Source organism: Carcharhinus amblyrhynchos, chromosome 1 (assembly GCF_965287045.1).
Source record: "Carcharhinus amblyrhynchos chromosome 1, sCarAmb.v2.hapA, whole genome shotgun sequence".
Lineage (NCBI taxonomy): Eukaryota > Metazoa > Chordata > Chondrichthyes > Carcharhiniformes > Carcharhinidae > Carcharhinus > Carcharhinus amblyrhynchos.
The window spans coordinates 102,573,283-102,597,683 of NC_137324.1; the positions used below are offsets into that span (position 1 = coordinate 102,573,283).

General features: G+C 40.3%; 1 protein-coding gene across 13 annotated transcripts in view; it reads left to right on the forward strand.

Moving 5' to 3' along the window:
- LOC145343633 (LIM domain-binding protein 2) overlaps nucleotides 1–24,401 on the forward strand; it is a 484,019-nt gene that overhangs the window by 397,086 nt on the left and 62,532 nt on the right. For all 13 annotated transcript variants that reach the window (XM_080189839.1, XM_080189901.1, XM_080189818.1 and 10 more), the window contains 2 exons: nucleotides 13,015–13,187; nucleotides 20,432–20,554. In XM_080189839.1, the coding sequence (XP_080045965.1) occupies nucleotides 13,015–13,187; nucleotides 20,432–20,554 (296 nt within the window). The remainder of the gene's footprint in view (nucleotides 1–13,014; nucleotides 13,188–20,431; nucleotides 20,555–24,401) is intronic.

Below are 24,401 nucleotides of genomic sequence, written 5' to 3' on the forward strand. Positions count from 1 at the left end.
TCAGTATTTCACTTGGGCCACAAGTATTTTATATCTGAGAACGTCTTTGATAAAATTACACATGCATTAAAGATATTTTGTGTGACCATAGAGGTGTTGGTTGACTGTTGCGAGCAGGAATTGAAAGGTCTGTAACTGGATAGAAGAATCTTTGTTGAGGTCAGACTGATCACTGAGTAATTGAATGATGGCACAGTACATACTGTAGCTGGACTTGTACTATAAATAGGATTTTTTGAAGGAATCTTTATCCTTCAAGAAAGATGGCATCCTGTGCACAGTGATGGAATTAAGGTGCGCAAATCTGCGGCATCTTTTGCAGAGAAGTAGAGAGAAAACTGGTCATGTCAGTGAGAATCTATTAATGTGATTGTTTCATGTTGCATGAAAGAATGGTTGCTTAGTAACAACTACTTGGTCTATCCAGAAAGTATGGCTGGAACTTCAATGCAAATTCAAAATGCTGAATAACAAAACAAAATCAACAGTGTCCCAATTTGCGGCACAAATTGTGAAATTTATTAATTTGAAAACTTACTTTGGCATTAAACTGTATTTTGCATATTTTGATTAACAAGATATACTATAGCAAATTGTTTGAAACTGCTAATCTTCTCTTTCTCATATTCTCAGCTGTCCTCAATGTGGTAACTGATGCTGGGGGTTGGTTTTATAATCCCTAGGAGCTCTCCAGTGCGAACTTAAATGGTGAAATTTGGCATGCTTACCATCAGTCACGGGGGTTCAGAGCTGTGATGTAACTAAATCATGACGAGAAACAAAACTCTTTATTCTTCCGATCCCTAGCTTTTGGATATTGAAGTCAGTTGTAGGTAAACTAAATTAGTTCATTTACCAATGATCAAATAGATGATGCATGTTCTTGATACTGTAGTCCATCCTACACCATATGGTGGACTCATCCATTGGTTCTGTCATTCAGAAATAAGGAACCAACTTGGTTATTTGCCCTTATAAAATAATCTTTGCTTCTAGCCTCTTTATCCAGAGAAGGTGACAGAATGTTTATATAATATATTAATTCATAGGATGTGTCCACTACTGGCTGGGCTGGCACTTATTCCTCATCCCTAAATACCCTTGAGCTGAATAACTTGCTAGGTTATTTCAGAGAGCATTTAAGAGTGGATCTGGAATCACGTGTATTTATTTATTACATGTATGTATTTATTTAACCTATATTTAGCAAGTTCTCATATTACAATAACAACCTGGCCAGGAGACTTACATCATTGCATCAATAATTGCACAACAATACAATTGATATAAGTACTGAAAGAAAAAAACAGAAATTAGCAGTGAAAAGAGAATTGATAGTATAGCGAGCACAAGTATTGGTCAAAAGAGCCTTAACCCTTGGGTGAAACGCATCCACAGTAATGAAATTTGTTATTGTCAGTTTTAGTTGCATTTTGTTCCAGTCATTGGCAGCTGCAAACTGAAATGAATTACGACCAAAGACCGTGCTTGCTGTTGGAATTACCAATTTGATCAAGTCACATGACCTCACGTTATAAAAAGAGACAGTAAAATAACACAAACCTTTCACGTAGGCAGGTATTCTCCCTTGCACGATTCAATAAATTAACAGAAGCCAGTGGAGTTGGTGTCTTGTGTGGAACGAGGGCCAGTTGATCAGGGAATACAGGTCACAGTGATGGCTGTGAAAAAGGCACCAGCCACAAATCTAATTGTAAAGTGAAAGAGGATGTCTAACTTAGCAAGAGGAGTTTTGGAGGCCATTTTATAAATGAGGTCACCATAACCAAAAACAAACAGGATAGACATCTGAACTCATGTTTATCTGGTAGAATGAGTAAATCAGGACTTATTGCGATATAGAAAACTTAACCTTGGTGTGATGATTGTCCTTATAAGGATCACATGACCCAGGAAACCAATTAAGAACTAGTTTGGAGGTTCACCCCAATAAGTAGGGGTTTCTTTTCGAGAACTATTTTGGGAGTTGGCTGCTACCATGAGACTGCAAGCCTCTATAGATCCTTTACCTGTAAATAAATGTGTTGTTTTTGCCTTGAACAAGAATCATTACATTGGCAATGAGGATAAAAATGAACCTCACCCTGAGTATACAGGTTCCATTGATGTTGAGTGAAGTTGAGGCTTGAATAATTGCTAAAATGCCCATATTTAGATGGGTAGATCCTTTTGACGACTCAGTGGAGGACTGGACACAATATATAGAGCATTTGGGCTATTACTTTCAGGCCAATGAAGTAGAGCAGGAGGGGAAGGAAAAGGCAATCCTCCTGAGTGCATGTGAGACCCGTGCTTGCAATTTGGTTCACAGTCTTTCAACGCCTAGCATGCCTGAGTCCAAGTCATTCAGTCAGATTGTTGAATTGGTAAGTCACATTTCCGTCCAAAACCGTCAATCATATTGCAGAGATTTAAGTTTAATTCAAGAGGGAGAGCAACTATTGTGACTTATATCGCTAAGTTGAAGCAAATCTCTGAGCAGTGTAATTTTGGAGTCACTTTGAATGATTATGCTGTGGGACAGATTAATCTGCGGCTTGAATAGTGAGGCTATTCAACAGAAATCACGAGCAGAGGCAGATATAAATCTTGAGTGGGCATTAGAGATAATGTTGGTAATGGAAAGTGCTAAAAAAGGTAAATCAGAGTTACAAAGCATGCAAAATGGCAGTACTCATCAGTTAGGGCAGGAACCTGCAGTCAGCAGTGGTGCCAAAAACGAACATATCGTACTGATGTAGGAAGCAAATTCAGCCACAAATAAAACAAAAAAAAATAGAAGCGGGCATTTCCTACTGTGATAGATCAACATACATTTAGGTACTTGAAGGAAGGAGCCCAGCCATTGAATTTAAAGAGTACTTCAGCAAAGTTAACAACTTACTCAGGAAAAGCCATAAAAACAATGGACACAACATTACTGATAAGCTATGCTAACAGTCTGCCCAGCTCCCATAATGATAGTGTCAGACGAAGGACGAAGCCTTCTGGGCTGCCATTGGCTTAAGAAAATCAAGTTAAATTGGGCTGAGATTTTCCAAGTGTGGAATGAGGACTGCTGGAAATATGAGAGCATCTTCAGCGATGCGTTAGGCAAGATAAAAGATCGTAAGAAGTCTTTAAAAAGCAGGTTAAAGTCCAACAGGTTTATTTGGTAGCAAAAGCCACTAGCTTTTGGGCCTCTGACACTTTGTCAGGTGAGTGGAGAGTTCTGATCACAAACAGGGGATGTAAAGACTCACACTCAGTTTATGGAATATTGATTAGAATGTAAGTTTTTACAGCTAATCGAGTCTTAAAGTGCAGACAATGTGAGACTACAGAAACTACAGACAGTTACCCGTAGATCCGACCAAAGAACACACCTGTCAACTCAACACTGTGATCAAGACCTTTGATCTGGACCTTCAGAGCACCCTCCATGCTCTCATCCCAATTACTCCCCACGTCGGAGATCTCTATTGCCTCCCAAGGATACACAAGGCAAACACACCCAGTCGTCCCACTGTATCGGGCAATGGGATCCTGTGCAAGAACCTCTGGCTACGTCGAGGGCATCCTGAAACCCATTGTACAAAGAACCCCCAGCTTTTGTCGCAACTCTATGGACTTAAGAACATAAGAACATAAGAAATAGGAGCAGGAGTAGGCCATCTAGCCCTTCGAGCCTGCCCCGCCATTCAATAAGATCATGGCTGATCTGTCGTGGCTCAGTTCCACTTTCCGGCCCTCTCCCCATAACCCTTAATCTCCTCTCTTATCAAAAACCCATCAACCCGCTTCTTGAAAATATTTAGCGAGGCAGCCTCCACCACTTCCACGGGTAGAGAATTCCAGAGATTCACCACCCTTTGAGTGAAGAAGTTCCTCCTCAACTCCGTTCTAAAACGCCCCCCCTTTATCTTGAGGCTGTGCCCCCTAGTCCTACTGTCTTTTTTGAGCGGGAAGAGTCTCTCCACCTCTATCCTATCCATCCCATTCATCATCTTATACGTCTCAATGAGATCTCCCCTCATTCTTCTAAACTCCAACGAGTACAAGCCTAGTTTATTCAGCCTCTCCTCATAGCTCAACCCCCTCAACTCCGGAATCAGCCTAGTAAACCTCCTCTGCACTCCCTCCAAGGCCAAAATATCTTTGCGCAGGTGTGGCGCCCAAAACTGCACACAGTACTCCAGCTGCGGCCTCACCAATGCCCTATACAGCTGCAGCAAGACCTCCCTACTTTTATATTCAATCCCCTTCGCTATGAAGGCCAGCATCCCATTCGCCTTCCTGACCACCTGCTGCACCTGCAAGCTGGGTTTTTGCGACTCATGCACAAGGACCCCGAGGTCCCTCTGCACCGTCGCCTGCTGCAGTTTTTCGCCACGTAAGTAATAGTCCTTCCTACCATTCTTCCTACCAAAGTGGACCACCTCACACTTGCCAACATTAAATTCCATTTGCCATTTCCTGGCCCATTCGCCCAGCCTATCTAGATCCTTCTGCAGACTCTCCACACCCTCCGCACAATTTGCCGTTCCCCCAATCTTGGTGTCATCTGCAAATTTCGACACCCTACACTCGGTTCCCTCCTCCAGATCATCTGTATAAATGGTAAAAAGCTGAGGCCCCAGCACCGACCCCTGGGGCACTCCACTAGTCACCATCCGCCAATCCGAATAGCACCCGTTGACCCCCACTCTCTGCCTCCTATTTGACAACCAATCCTCTATCCACGCCAACACCTTACCCCCAACTCCAAGTCCCCTGACCTTCTGCAATAACCTCTTATGAGGTACTTTGTCAAACGCCTTCTGAAAATCCAGAAAGACCACATCCACCGGCTCTCCTCTATCCACCGCCCTAGACACATCCTCATAGAACTCCAGTAAATTTGTCAGACACGACTTCCCTTTAATGAAACCGTGCTGCGTCTGCTCTATCAAGCAATTCCCTTCAAGATGCCTCGCAATTTCCTCCTTAATGACGGATTCTAACATCATGGAGCAGTTGAACCAGAAGCACTCCTCATCACAATGGATGTCTCCGCACTCTACACCAGCATCCCCCACGATGATGACATTGCTGCAACTGCCTCAGTGCTCACTGCCGACAACTGCCAGTTTCCAGATGCAATTTTACAATTCATCCACTTCATCCAGGACCACAATGTCTTCACCTTCAACAACCAGTTTTTCTTCCAATCACATGGAACAGCCATGGGGACCAAATTCGCACCTCAATATGCCAACATCTTCATGCACAGGCTCGAACAAGGCTTCTTCACCGCCCAGGACCTTCAGTGAATTCTATACACTGGATACATCGATGACATTTTCTTTCTTTGGACTCACGGTGAACAATCACTGAAACAACTATATGATGACATCAACAAGTTCCATCCCACCATCAGACTCACCGTGGACTACTCTCCAGAATTGGTTGCATTCTTGGACACACGCATCTCCATTAAGGATGGTCACCTCAGCACCTCATTGTAGCGCAAGCCCACGGGTAACCTCATGATGCTCCAATTCTCCAGCTTCCACCCTAAACATGTTAAATAAGCCATCCCCAATGGAAAAGCTCTCCATATACACAGGATCTGCTCAGATGAGGAGAATCGCAACAGATGCCTCCAGGTGCTGAAAGATGCCCTCACAAGAACAGATATTGCGCTCGACTCATCGATCGACAGTTCCGACGCGCCACAGCCAAAAATTGCACCGACCTCCTCAGAAGACCAACACAGGACACAGTCGACAGAGCACCCTTTGTCGTCCAGTATTTCCCTGGACTGAAGAAGCTACGACAGCTTTTCTGGAGTCTTCAACATGTCATTGATGAAGATGAACATTTCACCAAGGCCATCCCCACACCCCCACTTCTTGCCTTCAAACAACCGCACAACCTCAAACAGACTACTGTCTGCAGCAAACTACCCAGCCTTCAGGAGAACAGTGACCATGACACCACACAACCCTGCCACAGCAACCTCTGCAAGAGATGTCGGATCATCGACATGGATGCCATCATCTCACATGAGAACACCATCCACAAGGGACACGGTACATACTCTTGCAACTCGGCCAATATTGTCTACCTGATACACTGCAGGGAAGGATGTCCCGAGGCATGGTACATTGGGGAGACCATGCAGAAGCTACTACAGTGGATGAATGAATGCCGCTTGACAATCACCAGGCAAGACTGTTCCCTTCCTGTTGGCAAGCACTTCAGTGGTCACAGGCGTTCAGCCTCTGATCTTCGGGTAAGCGTTCTCCCAAGGTGGCCTTCACGACACACAACAGCGCAGAGTTGCTGAGCAGAAACTGATAGTCAGGTTCCGCACACATGAGGACGACCTCAACCGGGATCTTGGGTTCATGTTGCACTATCTGTAACCCCCTTGACTTGCCTGGGCTTGCAAAATCTCATATACTGTCGTGTCTGGAGGCAATACCCATCTCTCTAACCTATGCTTAATGCCATCTCCACTCACATTGTCTGCATCTTTAAGACTTAATTAGCTGTATAAACTCGCATTCTAATCAGTATTCTGAGTGTGTGTCTTTACATCCCCTGTTTGTGATCAGAACTCTCCACTCACCTGACGAAGTGTCAGAGGCCCGAAAGCTGGTGGCTTTTGCTACCAAATAAATCTGTTGGACTTTAACCTGGTGTTGTGAGACTTCCTACTGTGTTTACCCCAGTCCAATGCTGGCATTTCCACATCAAGATAAAAGATACGCAGGTGAAGATCAATGTAAATCCAGGAGCAATTTGATTTGATTTTATTTTGGACAAGACCAGTACCATATGCCTTACAAGGAAGGGGGATACTGAATTAAAGAGATTGGATGAACTGGGCATTATCCAGCCAGTTCAGTTCACGGAATGGGCAACACCCATCGTCTTTGTGTTGAAGCCAGACAAGACGCCCACATCTGTGGGGACTACAAGTTAACAGTTAATCTGACTACCAAGTTGGATAAATATCCAATGCCAAAGCTTGAAGACCTGTATGTAAAGCTGGCCATAGATCAATCTTATACAAAGCTGGATATGAGTCACACATATCAGCAACTTAAATTAGACGATGCTTCTTAAGATTATATCATGAGAAACACACAGGTTTGTTCCCATATCTGCACCTACCCTTTGGTTTGTCATCAACATATGCTATTTTCCAGAGGACGACGGAAAGTTTGTTGCAAGGGCTGCCATGAGTTCTAGTGTATCTGATGACTGGATCGACAGAAGTTGAGCACTTAGCCAACTTAGGGGAGGTGCTAAAGAGATTTTAAGAGGCTGGAATTTGCCTCAAGAAGGAGAAATGTACTTTTCAAGGCACTGAGGTAGCCTATCTGGGGCGCCATATAGATGCACATGGATCAAACCCCATGGTCAGAGTCATAAAGGAGCACTGGCCCGCAAAAACACTTCCGAACTCGTCATTTTTAGGAATGTGAATTACTGCAAGCAGTTTTTACCACATTTTGCGATGTTTTTGGCCCCATTGCATACGCTACTAAAGAAGAACCAGTTTTGGTTTTGGAAGATCCCCCAGAAAGAAGTTTATAACACAGTAAAGCAATTGCTGAATTCGTCAAACTTGTTAGTACATTTTGACCCATGTAAGAAATTGTTAACCTGTGATGCCTCTCCATATGGCGATGGTGTGGTGGTGTCCCATGAGATGGACAATGGATCTGAAAGGTCAACAGAGTACGTCTCGTGAGCACTTTCAGAAGCTGAAAAAGACCATTCGCATATTGGGAAAGAAGAATTAGCAATAGTATTTGTCGTTAAGAAATTCCACCAGTATTTGTACGGTAGCCACTTTTCCATTATTTTTGATCACAGATTGCTTTTCGGTCTTTTTAAAAGTGACAAGGCAATTCCGCCAGTCACATTGGCAAGAATTCAGCGTTGCGCATTAATCCTCTCTGCCTATGGATATACCTTCAAACACTGGCATGGAACACACACAGTGAATGTGGATGCACTTTGTCACCTACCTTTGCAAGTGAGTGTTGCACCTTCCCCAGTACCTCAGGAAATTGTCATGGCAATGAACTTCCTGGACATGTTGCCAGCCTTGGTGAAACTGATCAAGAATTATACGTGTCAGTATCCACTGCTGTCCAAAATGAGGTACAGGATACTAATTGGTTGAGATAATGAGCCAGTTTCTGGAGAGATAAAACCACATTTTAGACCAAATGTTGAGACGAGTTACCAAGATGGCACCATACTTTGGGAGCAACAGTAGGTATCCCTGTACCAGGAAGGGAGTTGCTCCAAGTTGAATTACACAGTGCTCAACTGGGTATATCTAAGATGAAGATGCTCACCAGGAGTTATGATGGCCTGGCATTGTTGCTGACATTATGAGCCTAATCAAGCACTGTGAACAGTACCAATTGCAACAAAGATTGCCTAATTCATCCTTGGGAATGGCCTGGCCTGCTATGGGTACGAGTCCATATTGATGATATTGGCCTATTTGTGGTGCAGTGTTTTTTGTGCATCAACAAGGAGCAATCAAAGTGGATGAAAGTGTTTGAGGTTAAGTCTCCAACATCGCTTGCTGCAGTTGAGAAACTTTTCCACCCACGGAATACCTGAAGTCCTTGTGTCTCTTAATGGAGCAGCCTTCACTAGTGCTGAGATTCAGAACTTCACCACCTTCAGTGGCGTCAAGCACATTAGGCTGCACCTTACTACCCAGCATTCAGTGGACTAGCTGAACTATGTGCCATCCAAACCTTTATGTATGGCCCAAAGAAGCAGTCAGGAGAGACTCTTGAGACCAGAATCTCAATTTGTTCTGGACTACAGGACCACGCCACATGCAAAAACAGGACTGCCACTAACCGAGTTGTGAATGAGCCTTCATCTCAGAACAATACTGAGCCTTGTGTTTCCAAACTTTCCATGGAGGGTGGAGACCAGCCATTCAGAAGACAAATCATGATTCATGTAAGTCAACATGGCCATTTTCAGTGGATGAAGACGTACATGTGAGGAAGTTTGCAAGTGGGTTGACTTGGGTCTCTGGAATCATTGTATCCAAAACTGGACCCATCTCTTATCAAGTAGAAGGATCGTCCGGAAACATCTGGACCATTTGTGGAAGTAGGAGTTATCCTAGCAGCCAGTACTGCCATCAGGATCTATATTGCCATCTGGGAATATTGTTGACTATTTCAGCACCGGGGTATCAGATCATCCTGTTATAGGCACAACTGACATCCCCGTGGAAGCAGATGGAATTGACACTTGTGATTGTAGTTTCTACTGACAGCAGTGGAAACACCCAGGCAGAGGAGTTACTCTGCTCCATTAGGAATCAGAAACCACCTGAAAGACTTAATTTATACTGGACTGGATTCATGTATTAAATGTTCGATTATTACAGACTGAGTAAATTGATTGCGCAAAATAACTTGGCGGGCAGGGGAGATGTGGTGATTATCTCTAAGAACCACATGACCAATCAAGGACTAGGTTGGGGATTCACTCCAGTGAGCAGAGGTTTCTGTTCCAGAACCATCTTGGAAACAGCTTCAGCCATGAGGCTGCAAGCCTCGCTTTCGGCTTTAACTGTAAATAAATGTGTTGTTGTTTTTCCCTTAACTGGTGAACAAGAATTATTACACTTAGCTTGTAAACTGTCACTGTGGGAATTAAAAGTCAGTGTATGATTCAGCTAGATTGTTTGAGAGATATATATTTAAAAAGTGGAAACTTGCTCTGTTGTTCAGATTGGTAGGTTAATGAGCTGTTCGTACTGGCTGTTGAGTCTAATTCCTTTTCAGGCAATTGGGACCATCAGGTTGTTCACTAAAATAACTATAATTCTTCTTGCACATTCTAATTAACCTACGTATATCAGCAAGTATCTTAATTAAGCAAGGTTGAATGACAAGCTCGACACAATGGCTTTGGTATCTACCAGTTGAATCAGTTGGCTAGATGGCTGATGTGTGGATCCGATTAATGCCGACAGCACGGCGTTCAGTCCGCATTTCAACTGAGGTAGACTCGGGACCTGCCTCTTCATCCATATAATAAAAAAAACTCTCAGCACTTCGACATGTTTTGATGAATATTCACCAAGGATCTGCCTTCAGGCAGAGAACTCGAGAGGAAGGCGATCTACAAGTTGCTCCCCCACTATTGTAGAGACTGTGTCTCTGCATGGGCCCCTTTTTGGCTAGCTATGGCTGTCATCACCTAAGAACAATAATTCGAGTAGAGAGAAATAAAACTTTAAGGGGATTCCAGTAATATATAACATATAGAATTTTTAAACTAAGCATATTTCTAATTTCTGACACCAGACATTGACTGATGGCATAAAAGTAGCCCTATATGGAGGAGTGATAACAGTTATAACCGTGAAGGTGGAAAGGTGCATCTTCTGAAAATTCAAAACAGGAGAGCAATAGAAAATCTGCCCGGCTGTAATTTATCAGTACCTCACCAAGAATCATTGAATTTGTATCATATTTCAGCCAGTGATAGGTTTTTACTCAGCTTGCACTTTTTCTGCACTATTTGCAGTATCATTCCTAAGCAGGATTGGACATCCTTTGGCAATATCTGCAAAACGATACAAATCTGAAAATATATAGGTCAGGATTTTGCATCAGTGATAAATAACAACTGTCAGTGTTTATCACCAGAAAAGGACAGAGAGTTCAGGAGTCTGCACATGTGCAGTTAAACATTAAAAAACAAAAGTTTCTGTCAGTGATTCTCTGCTTTTCAATGGGTGTGCTGTTAGCATCCCTGTAGTTTTTAGTCAAATAAATAGCATTGGACTGAAAGAAGTTTCCCTTTTACACTAGCTGTGGCATTGCACAAATAAAAAATTGCCCCTTGTGAAATGAGATGCAATTGGGATTTAAAACTAATTCTACATTTGTGGAATAACAATTTTTTTCCATTATGATAATTACAAATTTTTAAAATCATATTTGCTTATGATATTTCAATTTCCACATTAATCCCCTGTGTATGTCCCAATCATTTGTTTTGGTCTCTAAAATATAATTAAATGTGAAGGGTAATCAGTGCATTTACTTCTGGGTTCACTGTCTATGAGAATACCTCAGTGTGATTGGTTGATTTCCTAAATTGATGGCATTGTTGTTTTTGAATGTCTGGATGTCCCTTTATGTCAGATCCAAACAATCGGAGAGAAAGAGGTCATCAGTGCCACAAGGATTGCTAGGTCTTTATGGGAGAGTTTTTTTTAGGTCAGCAGCAAGTGCCAATGTTTTGTTGCTGACCACAAAATACAGTTCCTACAGTGATAGTTGACAACAGGTGTTCAAGATGCAAGCATTGTAATAGATAAAATTCGACAAATTGACCTACTTGTTTGAGTACACAACAAGAACACTTCCACAGGCTAACTGCGGTTGCTAAGTAATCATGTCACAATATTTTGTAATTGAAAAGCTCAGTCTGAAGCCTGGCCCGTATGCAGAACATCACCAAGATTGAAAAGAGCAAAATAGAAGATAGGGTAAATGATTCACAGGAGATGAAGCTGGAGAAATAGAAGTGGAGATTGTAAAAGAAAGTTTCACAGCAAAATAAATTAGTATCCCAGTTGCCTGCAGGTCAATAGTTAATAGGCAAGAACTGCCAACTTTATGTAGCTTCATCATTATTCTGCAGCAAGACAGAATGACAGGGCAAAGATGATGATCCTGATGGTGATTCATTCTTGAAGAAACATGTTGTACATGTCTCTTTTTTTTTGAAAGAAAGGACAAAAGCTTCAATAACCAAGTTTTGCACCTTGTTCCAATTATACTACAGGGGAACATTGTGCTGATGTGCTCACACACATTTGACCTTGCATAATCCTTTATAATCCTTTTCGAGTGTGAAAGACCCTTGAGCCATGGGTGATCTGTATGATTCTTTCCTGTAAAGCATAAGGAATGGTAAAATGTTCTCTGGAACACCTCTCATAATGCAGAACACTCACTAGTAACAGTCTCCAGTTTGAAAGATAAATCATAGAGCATTTCTACACTGTTATAAAATAGAGCAACAGCTTTATTAGTAGCCTCATCTTCGTATGAGTTGTCCCAATTTTAATCCCTGCCGAATACAATGTTGGAGAACATCTTGTCTTTCTTGTTAACATCTGTTTCCTTTTTGGTAGTCGTGATGTGGAGATGCCGGCATTGGACTGGGGTAAACACAGTAAGAAGTCTCACAGCACAAGGTTAAAGTCCAACAGGTTTATTTGGTAGCAAACGCCACTTGCTTTCAGGGCTTTGCACTCACCTGACGAAGGGGCAAAGCCCTGAAAGCTAGTGGCGTTTGCTACCAAATAAACCCATTGGACTTCAGCCTGGTGTTGTGAGACTTTTTACTGCCCTTTTTGGTACCCAAAGTGGTGATGAATGTGGAAAATGCTGTGGGTTGAAACTTTCAGTAGGAGAAGAAATGGAAAACTATGTATGTTTAAAAGTTGGTGTTTAGTAAAATGTTCATAGTTGTGGCCATTGCTGGGATTCAGTGGACTGAACTCTGTTACAATCTATAACATTGTCCAACCCCACAGTTAATACTTATTTGTAGCTATCTTTTTCATTTTTGTATGGGGATTCAGCCAAGACCTCATAGTAAAGTGACAATCACGTCTCATTCCAAGTTGTCGTGTTTGCATAATATCAGAAAGGAAGTCATTAGATCAAATAATATTGAAATTAAAAGAACTTCAATTCTAAAAATAAGTCCATACTACAAAATGAAGAACAAACATCACACCTTAATATATTATTTGAAACCAATCTCTCTTGTACAATAATTTTACCGAGATTTTTATGCAGATAGATATGCAATATGACCATGTAAGTTTTATTTTGTTTAAACTTGGTTGATATGTATTGTATTTTCAAAATATGGAAACAACCAATAACTAGGAGACTGAGTAATCCTTCCTTATTCTCTTTGTGATTTTCTCTTGCACAGCTATCGGAAGAACCCTTATTCCTCGATATTTCAGTACAATCTTTGAGGGGGGAGTTACAGACCTTTACTATGTTCTTAAACACTCGAAGGAGTCCTACCACAATTCATCCATCACCCTAGACTGTGATCAGTGTACTATGGTCACCCAGCATGGCAAACCCATGTTTACAAAGGTAAGAGAAAGGAGGTAGGAAAAATAAGATCGTATATAGAGGGTGATAACCAACCACCAAGAATATGTTGAGAGATTTGTCATTTCAGGTACTAACGTGGTAAGCTGGGGAGGTCACACACAATTCATATTGAACCAGATAATCAATGTCATTGTCCAATGGCCATGATGTGGGTATGCCGGCGTTGGACTGGCGTAAAACACCAGGTTTTCACCTGACGAAGAGGGTAACCCCTCGAAAGCTTGCGAGTATATTATCAAATAAATAGGTTGGACTAAAACCTGGTGTTGTCAGACTTTTTATTGTCCAATGGCAGCAGGAAAAAGAAACTGCATTAAATCCCATGGCTCATTTAGATCTCTACTTCTTTTACCCACTGCTGCTCTTTATCCAAACCCTATGGAAACAAATATGAGGGCAGAGTTCCCCTGAGGTGATTATTCCAGCATAATTTGCCAAAAGCCATCAAACTATTGCAAAAGAATTTCTACTGCAAGTTGCGTGCAAATAGTTTCTGCGATTTTCTTTTTGCACTGGCTTGAAAAACATTGGACTGGCGGCCAGCCCCATCGGTACAACTGACTACTCACCAGATCAAATTGATCACCAGTATGTTTTTCCGTTTGTTGTATCCTTTTTCAGCCCTTTGAAGTGTCTTAAAATTAAGCTTTTTTCTGGACACAAGGCCGAATAGCACCTTTTAAAAGAACCTGACAACTGTACACCAGTTTAATGAGAAAATGGTTTTTGTTGCATATTGGAGACGTGATACACAGGGCAAATTTTGGTTAAAAATGAACAGAGCTTTATTAGCGGTGTGTGATCTCTTCCATAGTTACTCTTTTTTCCCCCTGCCACGTCTGTTACATCATTTCTGATGCATACATTGATATAATAGAGCTTCAGGGAGCCAATAGGAATAAATACAAAAACATAACATTTTTGTATGATTTTTTAAAAGTAATTTTAATTTATTTAAAATGAGGTTACACACAGATGATTGGGCACTTTTTTGTGATAAACATGTTTTCAGTTGTATTAATAAAACTGCACAAGGTTTCCATGCTGCAAACTATCAAGGAATTTTTAATGAAGGGGGAAAAAAAACAGTTAACTTCTAAGATTGCCCTGGCTCATGGAAAATTTTACGATTGTGATTATTCAAAGTAGTTTGAATGGAAACCCGAACCAAAATTTTGCTTTGGGGAAACTGGCACAATTTTGAATGCATTTACCCCTTGGATTGCTGGTTGTGCTTAGAAGTGGAAATCCGACCCTCCTGTTCTTGGCATGGACAGAATGTAGTTTTCTTTCTTAGCTGATCTGGATATGGGGAGGCTTGGGCTTGTTCCCAGGCCTCTGCTGTTCCGGCTGTTTAACAGGCCGTGGAGTAAGGCATGAGAAAGGGGAGGTTACTTCACCCTAATTGTTTTCTGTTTATTTCTGTGGAAAGTTCCAGCGAAGTCTTGACTCTAAGCAGCTTTTTTTTGCTTTGAGAGGGAAGATGCTGGCATTAAATTGTGTAATGGAAAAATCAAACCGAAATACATGCAGATGAATTCTGGAATCTTGCACGTAGGGAAATATATGACTGGAAAGGGCCTGCAGTCTACTCACATAGCCACAAAACAACTAATGCCACTTGATCACCGACTCTTTTAAATATCTATCCAATTCTTCCTTAAAATTCTCCACACTCTCTGCTCTGCTTCCAATTTACAAATTTCATTTCACATGTTCACTTCTCTGCATAAATTAATTAAATCTCCAATTCCCAGTGTGCCTTTCTTTTTCTAAGCTAAAGATGTGCCCCAGGCTCCAGAGTTTGTGGCAACTTTGAATATATTATTGGGGTTAAATTTCTCTATTCCCTTAAGCATCCTGAACACTTGAATATTATTTTCCTTGAGACTCATTCTCTCCTTGTATTTCAAGTGATTTAAACTAGGTACTGACTTGGTTAAAATGACTTTTTTTTTAAATGTTACCATACAGTGGCACAGTAGTTAGCTTTGCTGCCACACACTGCCAGGGACTTGGGTTTGATTCCGGCCTTGGATGACTGTCTTTGTGGAGTTTGTATATTCTCCCTGTATCTGCATTGGTTTCCCCCGGGTGCTCCAGTTTCCTTCCACAGTCCAAAGATGTGCAGCTTTGTGCGATTGGCCATACTAAATAGCCCCTTAGTGACCCATGTTATGTATGTTAGAGGGAGTGGTGGAGTAAATATGTGGGATATGGGGTAAGCCTGAGTAAGAGTTGGTGCTGACTTGATGGACCAAATGGCCTCCTGCATTGTATGGATTCTATGATTTCTATGATTCTATTCTATTCACAGCAGTCAGTAAAGAAGGCAAATGGTATGTTGGCCTTCAGAGTGAGAGGATTGAATACAGGGATAGGGATGTTTTGCTGCCATTGTATCGGGCATTGGTGAGGCCACATCTCGAGCAGGTTTGGTATCCTTATCGAGGAAGGATGCCCTTGTTTATAGGGGGAGAACAACGAAGATTTACCAGGCTGATCCCTGGGATGGCAGGTCTATCATATGAGGAAAGACCAAGTCAGTTAGGATTATATTCACTGGAGTTAAGAAGATTGAGAGAGGATCTCATAGCAACTTAGAAAATTCTAACAGGGTTGGACACAGTAGATTCAGAAAGAGTGCTCCCAATGTTGGGGGAGTCCAGAACTAGGAGTCATAGTTTGAGGATAGGGAGTAAACATTTTGAAACTGAGGTGAGGAGAAATTTCTTCATCCAGAGGATAGTGAATGTATGGAATTCACTCCCACAGAATGTAGTTGAGGCTAAAATGTTGTCTGATTTCAAGAAGAAAAATAGATATTGCTCTAGGGGCTAAAGTGATCAAGGAATATGGGAGTAAGGGGGGATCAGGATATTGAATTCGATGATCAGCCATGATCAAAATGAATGGCGGATAGGCTCGAAGGGCCCAATGGCCCACTCCTGCTTCTAATTTCTGTGTCTCTATGATCTTCTTTAACTAATTACATCCACATGGTTAAGGAAAACAGGTCAGTATCGTTTCTTGGAAAACACCAAAACTTAATGTAGCAGAAGTGGCTATGTTTAAAATACCCAGGCACTCATATCATGCATTTACTTTTTGTGCAAGTATGCAATATTTTTCTTCTTTAGTATTTTCGGACATTAGAAATGTATCCATCTTGTAAAATGCTTTTAAAATGTACTATTTTATGCTAATTAGCTAGATTGTACTGTTTTGTGTCATATTGCATTGTACAGGTACCCCATGAATGCTGATGCAAGATAAAATTATTAATTTAAATCATTATTTTGACTTTTAAAACTTTTACAATATTTTAACACAATTATCATATGTCCCATATTCTGAAAATTAAGATGTTTGTTTTTGTACCTATCTGCCATTTCTTCACTAATGTAACGACCATGAAACTTTCTTGTTACATATGTTAGTTCAAAAAGATAGTGTAGCGCTCGCGGTAGGTTCTCAGTAAATGCATGACATGATGTAGCGTGAAGCAATATTGAACAGGGGATAACTAGTTCAGTTACTGCACTGTGTGAGCTAGCTGACTACAGCAAAGACAGAAGTTAGGAGATGAGCTTTTGCCTCAGCATTCCTGGGCTAAAGAGAGGAAATCTTAACAGCGTTTCCACTGCTGAACGTAGTTCTCCAACTGCTGCTGAAAACTGTGGGTATGGACGTAGGTTGAGGTCAACACTGTCACTGCATTAAATCCAGGACTCGTTTGCTCTGGTTATGGCTTGGCAGCATAACAGTTATTGTCAAAGGGAACACTATTATCTTATTGTCCACAATCCAACTGATCAAATGCACTATTGTTGCATTTTTGGTAGATAAAAATGAATGTATTTTTTAAAAATCTGGTTACATCCTTAATTTTGATCTGATTCTGTGCATTAGTTCTCTAGAAATTTCATTTTCAGAAATAATCAAGAGCCTTTTTAAAATATTTTGTGGCTCTTATTAAAGGAATGTTGTAAGTTGGACCTGCAAATTTAATGAGGCAGTCCTTACCAAAGATAGGAATAAATGCTTCACACAATTTTCTCAGCTACTAAAATTTACAGTGTAAGAATCATTTTTGCTGATAAATAACAATTTTAATTCATTTTTGTTAAAATCAGTCTTTGGGTTTTTTAAGAAATAAAATTATAGAGTTCTGTAGCTTCAAAGGTGCTTGTTGTATATTTAAATTATTGAAGACTTCATCTTCAGGTGTAAAAACTAGTATCTCAATTATTCATCATTCATGCTTAAAATGCTGCAATACAAGGTGGCACTTGCCAATTCAATTGATATTGGTTGTGTGCCTCTCACTGTGGAAAGCATGACATGCAGAACTGATTTTCACAAATATAGAAACTATGGTTTATAATTTGAAACAATGGAATATATTTATGAATTTTTGTACACAAGATGAAAAAGAACTAGGAATTGTAGCAATTCACACCAGGTAATTAGTTTAATATAATAGTCACTACTTCATTATATAAATAATGTTTACCAACCTCCCCTTTCAAGCCCTGCAATTAAGTATTTCAGTGGATTGCATGCCAAAGCCATCACTAATCTTTTGATTCGTGTCACTGGGATCTGTGTCAATTTGTTTACTATTTCTAGCACATTATTTCACTAAAGTTCCTCCTCAATGATAAGTAAGTTGATTGGTAGGACCCTAATAATTGAAAGCAACTTTGCTTTAGTATTGGGATGTGGGCATCACTGGCAAGACCAGATTCTATTACCTGTCACTAATTGCCCTTCAGAAGGTGCTGGTGAGCTGCCATCTTGCACTATTGCAGTCCAAAAAGGCAAAGGTATAGATACTTACAATGTGCTGTTGGGTAGGGAGTTCCAGGATTTCAACTCAGTGATAGCGAAGGAATGACAATATATTTCCAGGCCAGGTGTTGTGGGATTTGCAGGCAAACTTGGTGGCAGTGGTGTTCCCTTGCCCTTCTCCTTTGACATGATAGAGGTTCTGGGTTTCAGATAATTAATCCACGTCTAAATGGGTTTTGATTCTCAGTTTAACAGTCTTGAGTCATGTTGTAAACTATGGATTTTAATCTTAGGCAGCTTAAGCTGCGTGAAAATATTTTTATTACTGTGCATGAAGTATGGCATGCATGTACACTAGACTATTGTTTTCCTTCCCTGCATTACAAGTTCTCGGGATCGATAATTCAGGAAAAGTGTTGTGTGATATTTAAGTACATCCTTGCAATCGGCAACGAACAGTCAGCAGACAGGTCACACTGGGCTGCTCTCAGTAGACCTCTGAGAGCATCTGAAGCTGGTTACTTTGGAGGGATGGGAAACCTTAAAAAATTTCAGTCCACAGTGTGGAGACTTTCATGAATGCAGACAATGCAGTGCGCACTTCTTAAAATAATAAAAAAAACGAACTGGGTATTTTCACGGTGAAATTGGGAATAATATTTAAAATGATCAGACTATAAGAGCAATTTAGATTTAAGCTTCCCTGTTGGGAATGTGAATAAAGGCACTGCCCAGAGGTGCATCAAGATCTTCTAATACCAGCTTTGAGTCCCCATCTGTGTGAAATTAGCTGTCTCGGTTGCAGTGATACGGATTGGCCTCAAATCCCTGGTTCAAGAAGGGGAAAATTAGCTTTTATCCCCACGTGCAATTCTAAACCAGCGATCACTGCCAGAAAGTGCCTAATTATGAACAGAATCAGACTCAGCTAAGAATCCATGCATGAATCAGGGCTTACACGTAGGGAGTGATGACTCGGATAGGATACTGGGGGGGCTACTGGTTTCTTCAGAATTATATCCCAGAGAGTCGGCATCTGCAGCAAAAAATACATTAAATCATTATTGATCAGTTCTTTATTTGAAGAGGGAGAAAAACAGGGAGGAGAATTCCTGCGGTGTCCTTTCACATCTAGTACCTCTGCTTGAATCCAGCCCAGACGATTGAAATTAAAGCTTTCTATTTCTTGAATATAAAACTCTGATGTGGAATGGGCTCAATCAGTCTCACCCATTTCTTTGCATTTACAAATCCAAGACACACTGTGCTGTAAGTTCTAAGCACAAGGGTGTGTATTTTAGGAGGAGGAGCGGGGATATCCCAAAGATAGTCTGAGGAATCTGCTTTGGAAGTTCACAAATAAGGGTTTGCGAGGAAATTACCAGCAGGTGCAAACTTCTCCTGAGCAATTGTCCGGCACTGGAAACCAGCCCCAAAGAATGATATCCCCCACTCCCACAGCAACTCCCCAACCTATGAGATTTCTCACTGCCAGCTCAACTCTCAACCCTCTCCCCACTGAGGCCTGACCTAAAATGACATAACACCCTGTCCCCTAAGGCACCACCCTTCATGACTTGATGTGTGACACCTCCTCCCGCACCCCCACCCGCCAAAGCCCGAACTGCACCCTCCTTCAACTCTGGCCACCGCTCCAAGAAAGTTCAGGACCAAACTGGCCCTCGTTAGCATGAGGTTGACCACCACAGAGCCCACAAAGATGTGTGATATGAGAACTTAAGTTTTCAATTGGTCCACTAGGTAAGCTTTGCTAAGTTTGGGTCTAAGGGAGCATGTTGGAGCAAAGCAGAGGGAGATTTATTTTGCATTGAAAGGTATTGTACAAAATCTGACAGACAATATCAAATACCTGAAATAAGAATTGTTTCCACTGTGGAGGCACAAATTCACTCAAAAAATATTTTGACAGAAAATGTTAAAAACTGAGATTTAAAAAACTTGAGTTTTCTGGTGCCATGTAGTAGTTCCATGTGATGTGCTGAACGCTTGCTAGACTCTTTCTTGTTGATCCTCTAGAGACCATCTGTGCTGGGAGCATTGATTATAACGCGTCTGCTGGAATTAGATCTTTCTGGTTGCCATGCCAACTAATCAGCTGGTTCCTGTTGCCATGGTAGTAAAATGTCACAGCTCAGAGAACCGCAACAGGAATTGAGCAAAACAGCAAATGTTTTCTTAATTGCAGTCCTCCAATATCAAAGACACTTTTTAAGAACACGATGAAAGAGAAAATCTGCCAAGTACATAAATAAGTCAAAGTTTGGTGAGAAAGACCATACTCTTTGATTTTAAGGCTAAATGTCACATTTATTCATTCCTTTACTTTATTGAAAAAGTGCTCATTTGTATTTTTTTTTAAATTTTTAACTCCTTTCTTTCCTTTTAAATCTTTGTTGCCAACCTGACAGGTTTGCACCGAAGGAAGGTTGATTCTGGAGTTTACATTTGATGACTTGATGAGAATAAAGACATGGCACTTTACCATCCGGCACTACCGAGAGTTAGTCCCACGCAGCATTCTTGCCATGCATGTAAGTAACATCCTTTTATTGCTCCTCTGAAGTCAAATGTCATTTTTCTGTCAAAGCCTGATTTATAAATACTTCTGTGTAACCCTTAATGTATACAAGTCAGAATCCTTGTATCTTATTGCTAATAACACAGCAACATCACTTGATGTTCTATGACAGTTTATGGACCAAAGAAAATGGAAAATATAATTAGTCAAATAGGTGCTATTTAAGAAAAACACTACAACACCAAAATGCCATCCTTATATTTCAAAAGTACCTAATTGATTGTAAAACACTTTGGTACATCCTGAGGCATTATATAAATAAAACCTTTTCAATATATAATATCTCTTTATAGTTGAAATTGATCATAATTTAGTATATATTGTTCAGTTTTTACCTCAATGAGTACTACCCAGTTCCCTAAAGGCAAAGCTAATGAGTGAGTTGCACCCAAACTTGGGACTAGGAATCTAATAAGTTCCACACTGATTAAATATTCTGTCTGTAATAAGGTGCCGCACAAAAAGTTAATACATGAGGTAAGATCTCATGGGCTTGGAAGTGACATATTAGCTTGGATAAAGGATTGACTAACCAAAAGAAAGCAGAGAGTGGGGGTAACTTGGTCTTTTTCTGGTTGGCAATCTGTAACTAGTGGGGTGCCACAGGGTTTGGTTCCTGGACCCCAACTATTTACAATCTATATTAATAACTTGGATGCAGGAATAGAAGGTACTATAATTAAACTTGCAGATGACCCTAAAATAGTGGGAAAGCAAGTTGTAATGAGAAAATAAGAAATTTGCAAATGGGTAAGGGTGGGTTAAGTGAAGGGAACAAAATTTGGCAGATGGAATTTAATATGGATAAGTGTAAGGTTTTCCACTTCGGTCAGAAGAATTAAAAGGCAATATATTATTTAAAAGGAGAGAAATTGCAAAATATTTTGGTGCAGAGGGATTTGGGTGCATGAATTGCAGAAAGTTTAGTATGCAGGTGCAGCAGGCAATAAGGAAGGCAAATGGAATTTTGGCATTCATTGCAAATGGAATAGAGTATAAAAGTAGGGAAGTGCTGTTGCGATTGTATAGGGCATTTCTGAGACCACATCTGGAACACTGAATTAACTTTTGATCCCCTTACTTGAGGAAGGACATAAATGCATTGGAGGCTGTTCAGAGAAGATTCACTAGATTGATTCCAGGGATGTAGGATTTGTCTTATGAAGAGAGATTGAACCATTTAGGCTGATACTTGCTGGAGTTTAGAAGGATGAGAGGCGATCTAATTGAGATATATCAGATGCTAAAGGGGGCTGACAGGGTAGATATAAAGTGGATATTTCCCTTTGTTGGGGGAACGAGAGGCCATAATTCTCAAACATGAGGCCGTAATTTTAGACTAAGGGGTGGCAGATTAGAAATAAAGAGGAATTACTTAATTCAAAGGGTCATGAATCTGTGGAATTATCCACCCCAGAGTGCAGTGGACAGCGTAACGCTAAACAAATTTATGGAGGAAGTAGATAGGTTTTTCATTCGTAGTGGGATGAATGGTTATGGGGAGAGGGCAGGAAGTTGAAGATGAGGCCAAAATGAAATCAGCCATGACTGTATTGAATTGTGGAACACACTGAAGAATTGCCTACTCCTGCTCCTAATTTTTACGTTCTTAGGTTACAGGTGATTATATGTTTAAGGAGAACCTCCATCTCATGGAAATGTGTTTACTAAATCAGTTTTATTTGTCAATGCACAATCTGAGGAAGAAACCAAATTGCATTTGTTCCTTAATTCCTATCAATTGATGTGACCTGACTTTCTTTTTTTCCCCCATCCTCCCAAACTATCCCTGCACAAAAAGGCTCCAAAAATACTTGTGAAGAAAACATACTTCAGTTATTGCTTGGATTCTGTTAATGCAGAGTAAGAGGCCCATTTGGTACTACTTCCTTGTTCATTACTATGTTACTAATTTATAAATCTGTTTTTATTTTCTCAACAATGAATCATGTTCATCAATTTTGAATAAAGTTTGTGTATTCCTAAAAACCTCAAATTTGTAAAAGTTATCACTATTATTTTATGTCATTGATGTATAAGATCATCTGTAAATATGTTTCTTTCTCTGTCCATACTCTCTGACTGTTAATATTGTATTCGTTTGTGGAAACGTGGCTACTGAATTGCAAGTAAACCATGACTGACATTCTCATTCAGTGTCCGTGGTAGTACTCTTTGCCTCTGAGTCACAAAACTGTGCATTCAGGCCCCGACTGAAAGATTTGAGTGCTACGTTGTGCAATCTTCTTGATTAGAAGATCAACTGAGACTGTGTCTGGCCAGCATTTACCTGGGAATTCCTAAGCCCTAATTGACTGAACTTCAAAATGTCATTTATTGCAGGAAAGTAATCCAGACCTTTAGGAGCCCTGAAGATGTGCTCAGAAATGTAAAATTTCAAATTATTTTTCCCTTTTTTGCTGTCAGAATTAAGTAGGAATGAGAGTGATTTTAAGTTTTATGTTTGCACGTTTTGTTCAAAAGGCACCTGAATCAGGAAAAAAAGTGTGTTTACTTTTGAAAGCCTGAAGTATTTATTATTATAGCTCACTCCTTGAGCTATCATTGGCTTTAGTTCATGCTTTTTGTGAGCAAGTGTTTGCTGACTGCTTTGACATCCTGCAAAGCCCCACTTCTGCATTGAGACTTGGAACAGTGAATCCACCAAAGAATCAGAAAGAAGCTTAATGCCTTTTGTCAAACAAATAAACAAGTTACATTCCAACACCAAAGCGTTGCTATTAAGAACAGCCCTGGTAAATTTTATTGCATATTGCAAAATCTGTTAGAATGATTAGATTTACCGTGCATAGGAAATGATACTGTTTTAAGTTTCAACAAAGATCTTTATTGCGTTCTGTTTTAACTTTATCTGGGATATTATGTTTTGTGACATCAAACTTGTTAGTAAAAAGGAAATTGGCTCAGTTTGATGCTGTTATATCTGAGAAATAATTTATATCTTTATGTCAGCTATTTATGTCTCTTATCATGATGCATTCTTTATACATAATCTCTTTATAACACAGTTATGTGAAAAAGAATATCTTGGTTGCTCCAAAACATGTTGCCAAATTTTAATTTCAGTGATTTTGTTGTCGTAATTTGAATTTCAGTAAGTTAAATAGCTGTCTAGCTCACATTCCAACAGTCCAAGGTTTCAAATCACATGGGAAAATGGTACACAGAGTAATTACTGAACATTGTTGCAGATGTATAGCAGAAACCATTGAAAAAGAGACTTCTAGTTTTGCTTTTTAACCAGATGCTGCTGCCATCAACATTTAATGATCTGCCTGACACATCACATCTCCCTGAGAGGATACTAGCTGGTGCGCTCTCTGTAACATATTGTTTCACAGCTTGAAAAGGCATCCATAATCAAGGCATGTAGTCAACTATCAAAAAGAAAAACAGAATGAATTACTGAATCATGATCAAGAGAAGATTCCTTCACTGCGCCCTGACCCTTCCCACCCCCCAGTGGATTCTTCTGGATCTATTGTAGTAGAATTTGGCCATGAACATTGATATTGCTCTAAGCAAACAGATGAAAGGCAGAATGTTCTGCAAGTTCATGTTCATTATTTCTTGATTTGTATCATTGTGATACTCACCACCAAATAGCACGGTCCATGAACTGCTAGTTTCTATTTATTTGACTTTTCTCTGTCTAGTTCTTATCTTCAATATTTATCCAACTGATATTGTACAAAAGATGGATGAATATGTGGAAACGTGACCATTCTTGTCAATAAGTTAATCTATGAGAGGTGTGCACTGCTACACACTTACAGAAT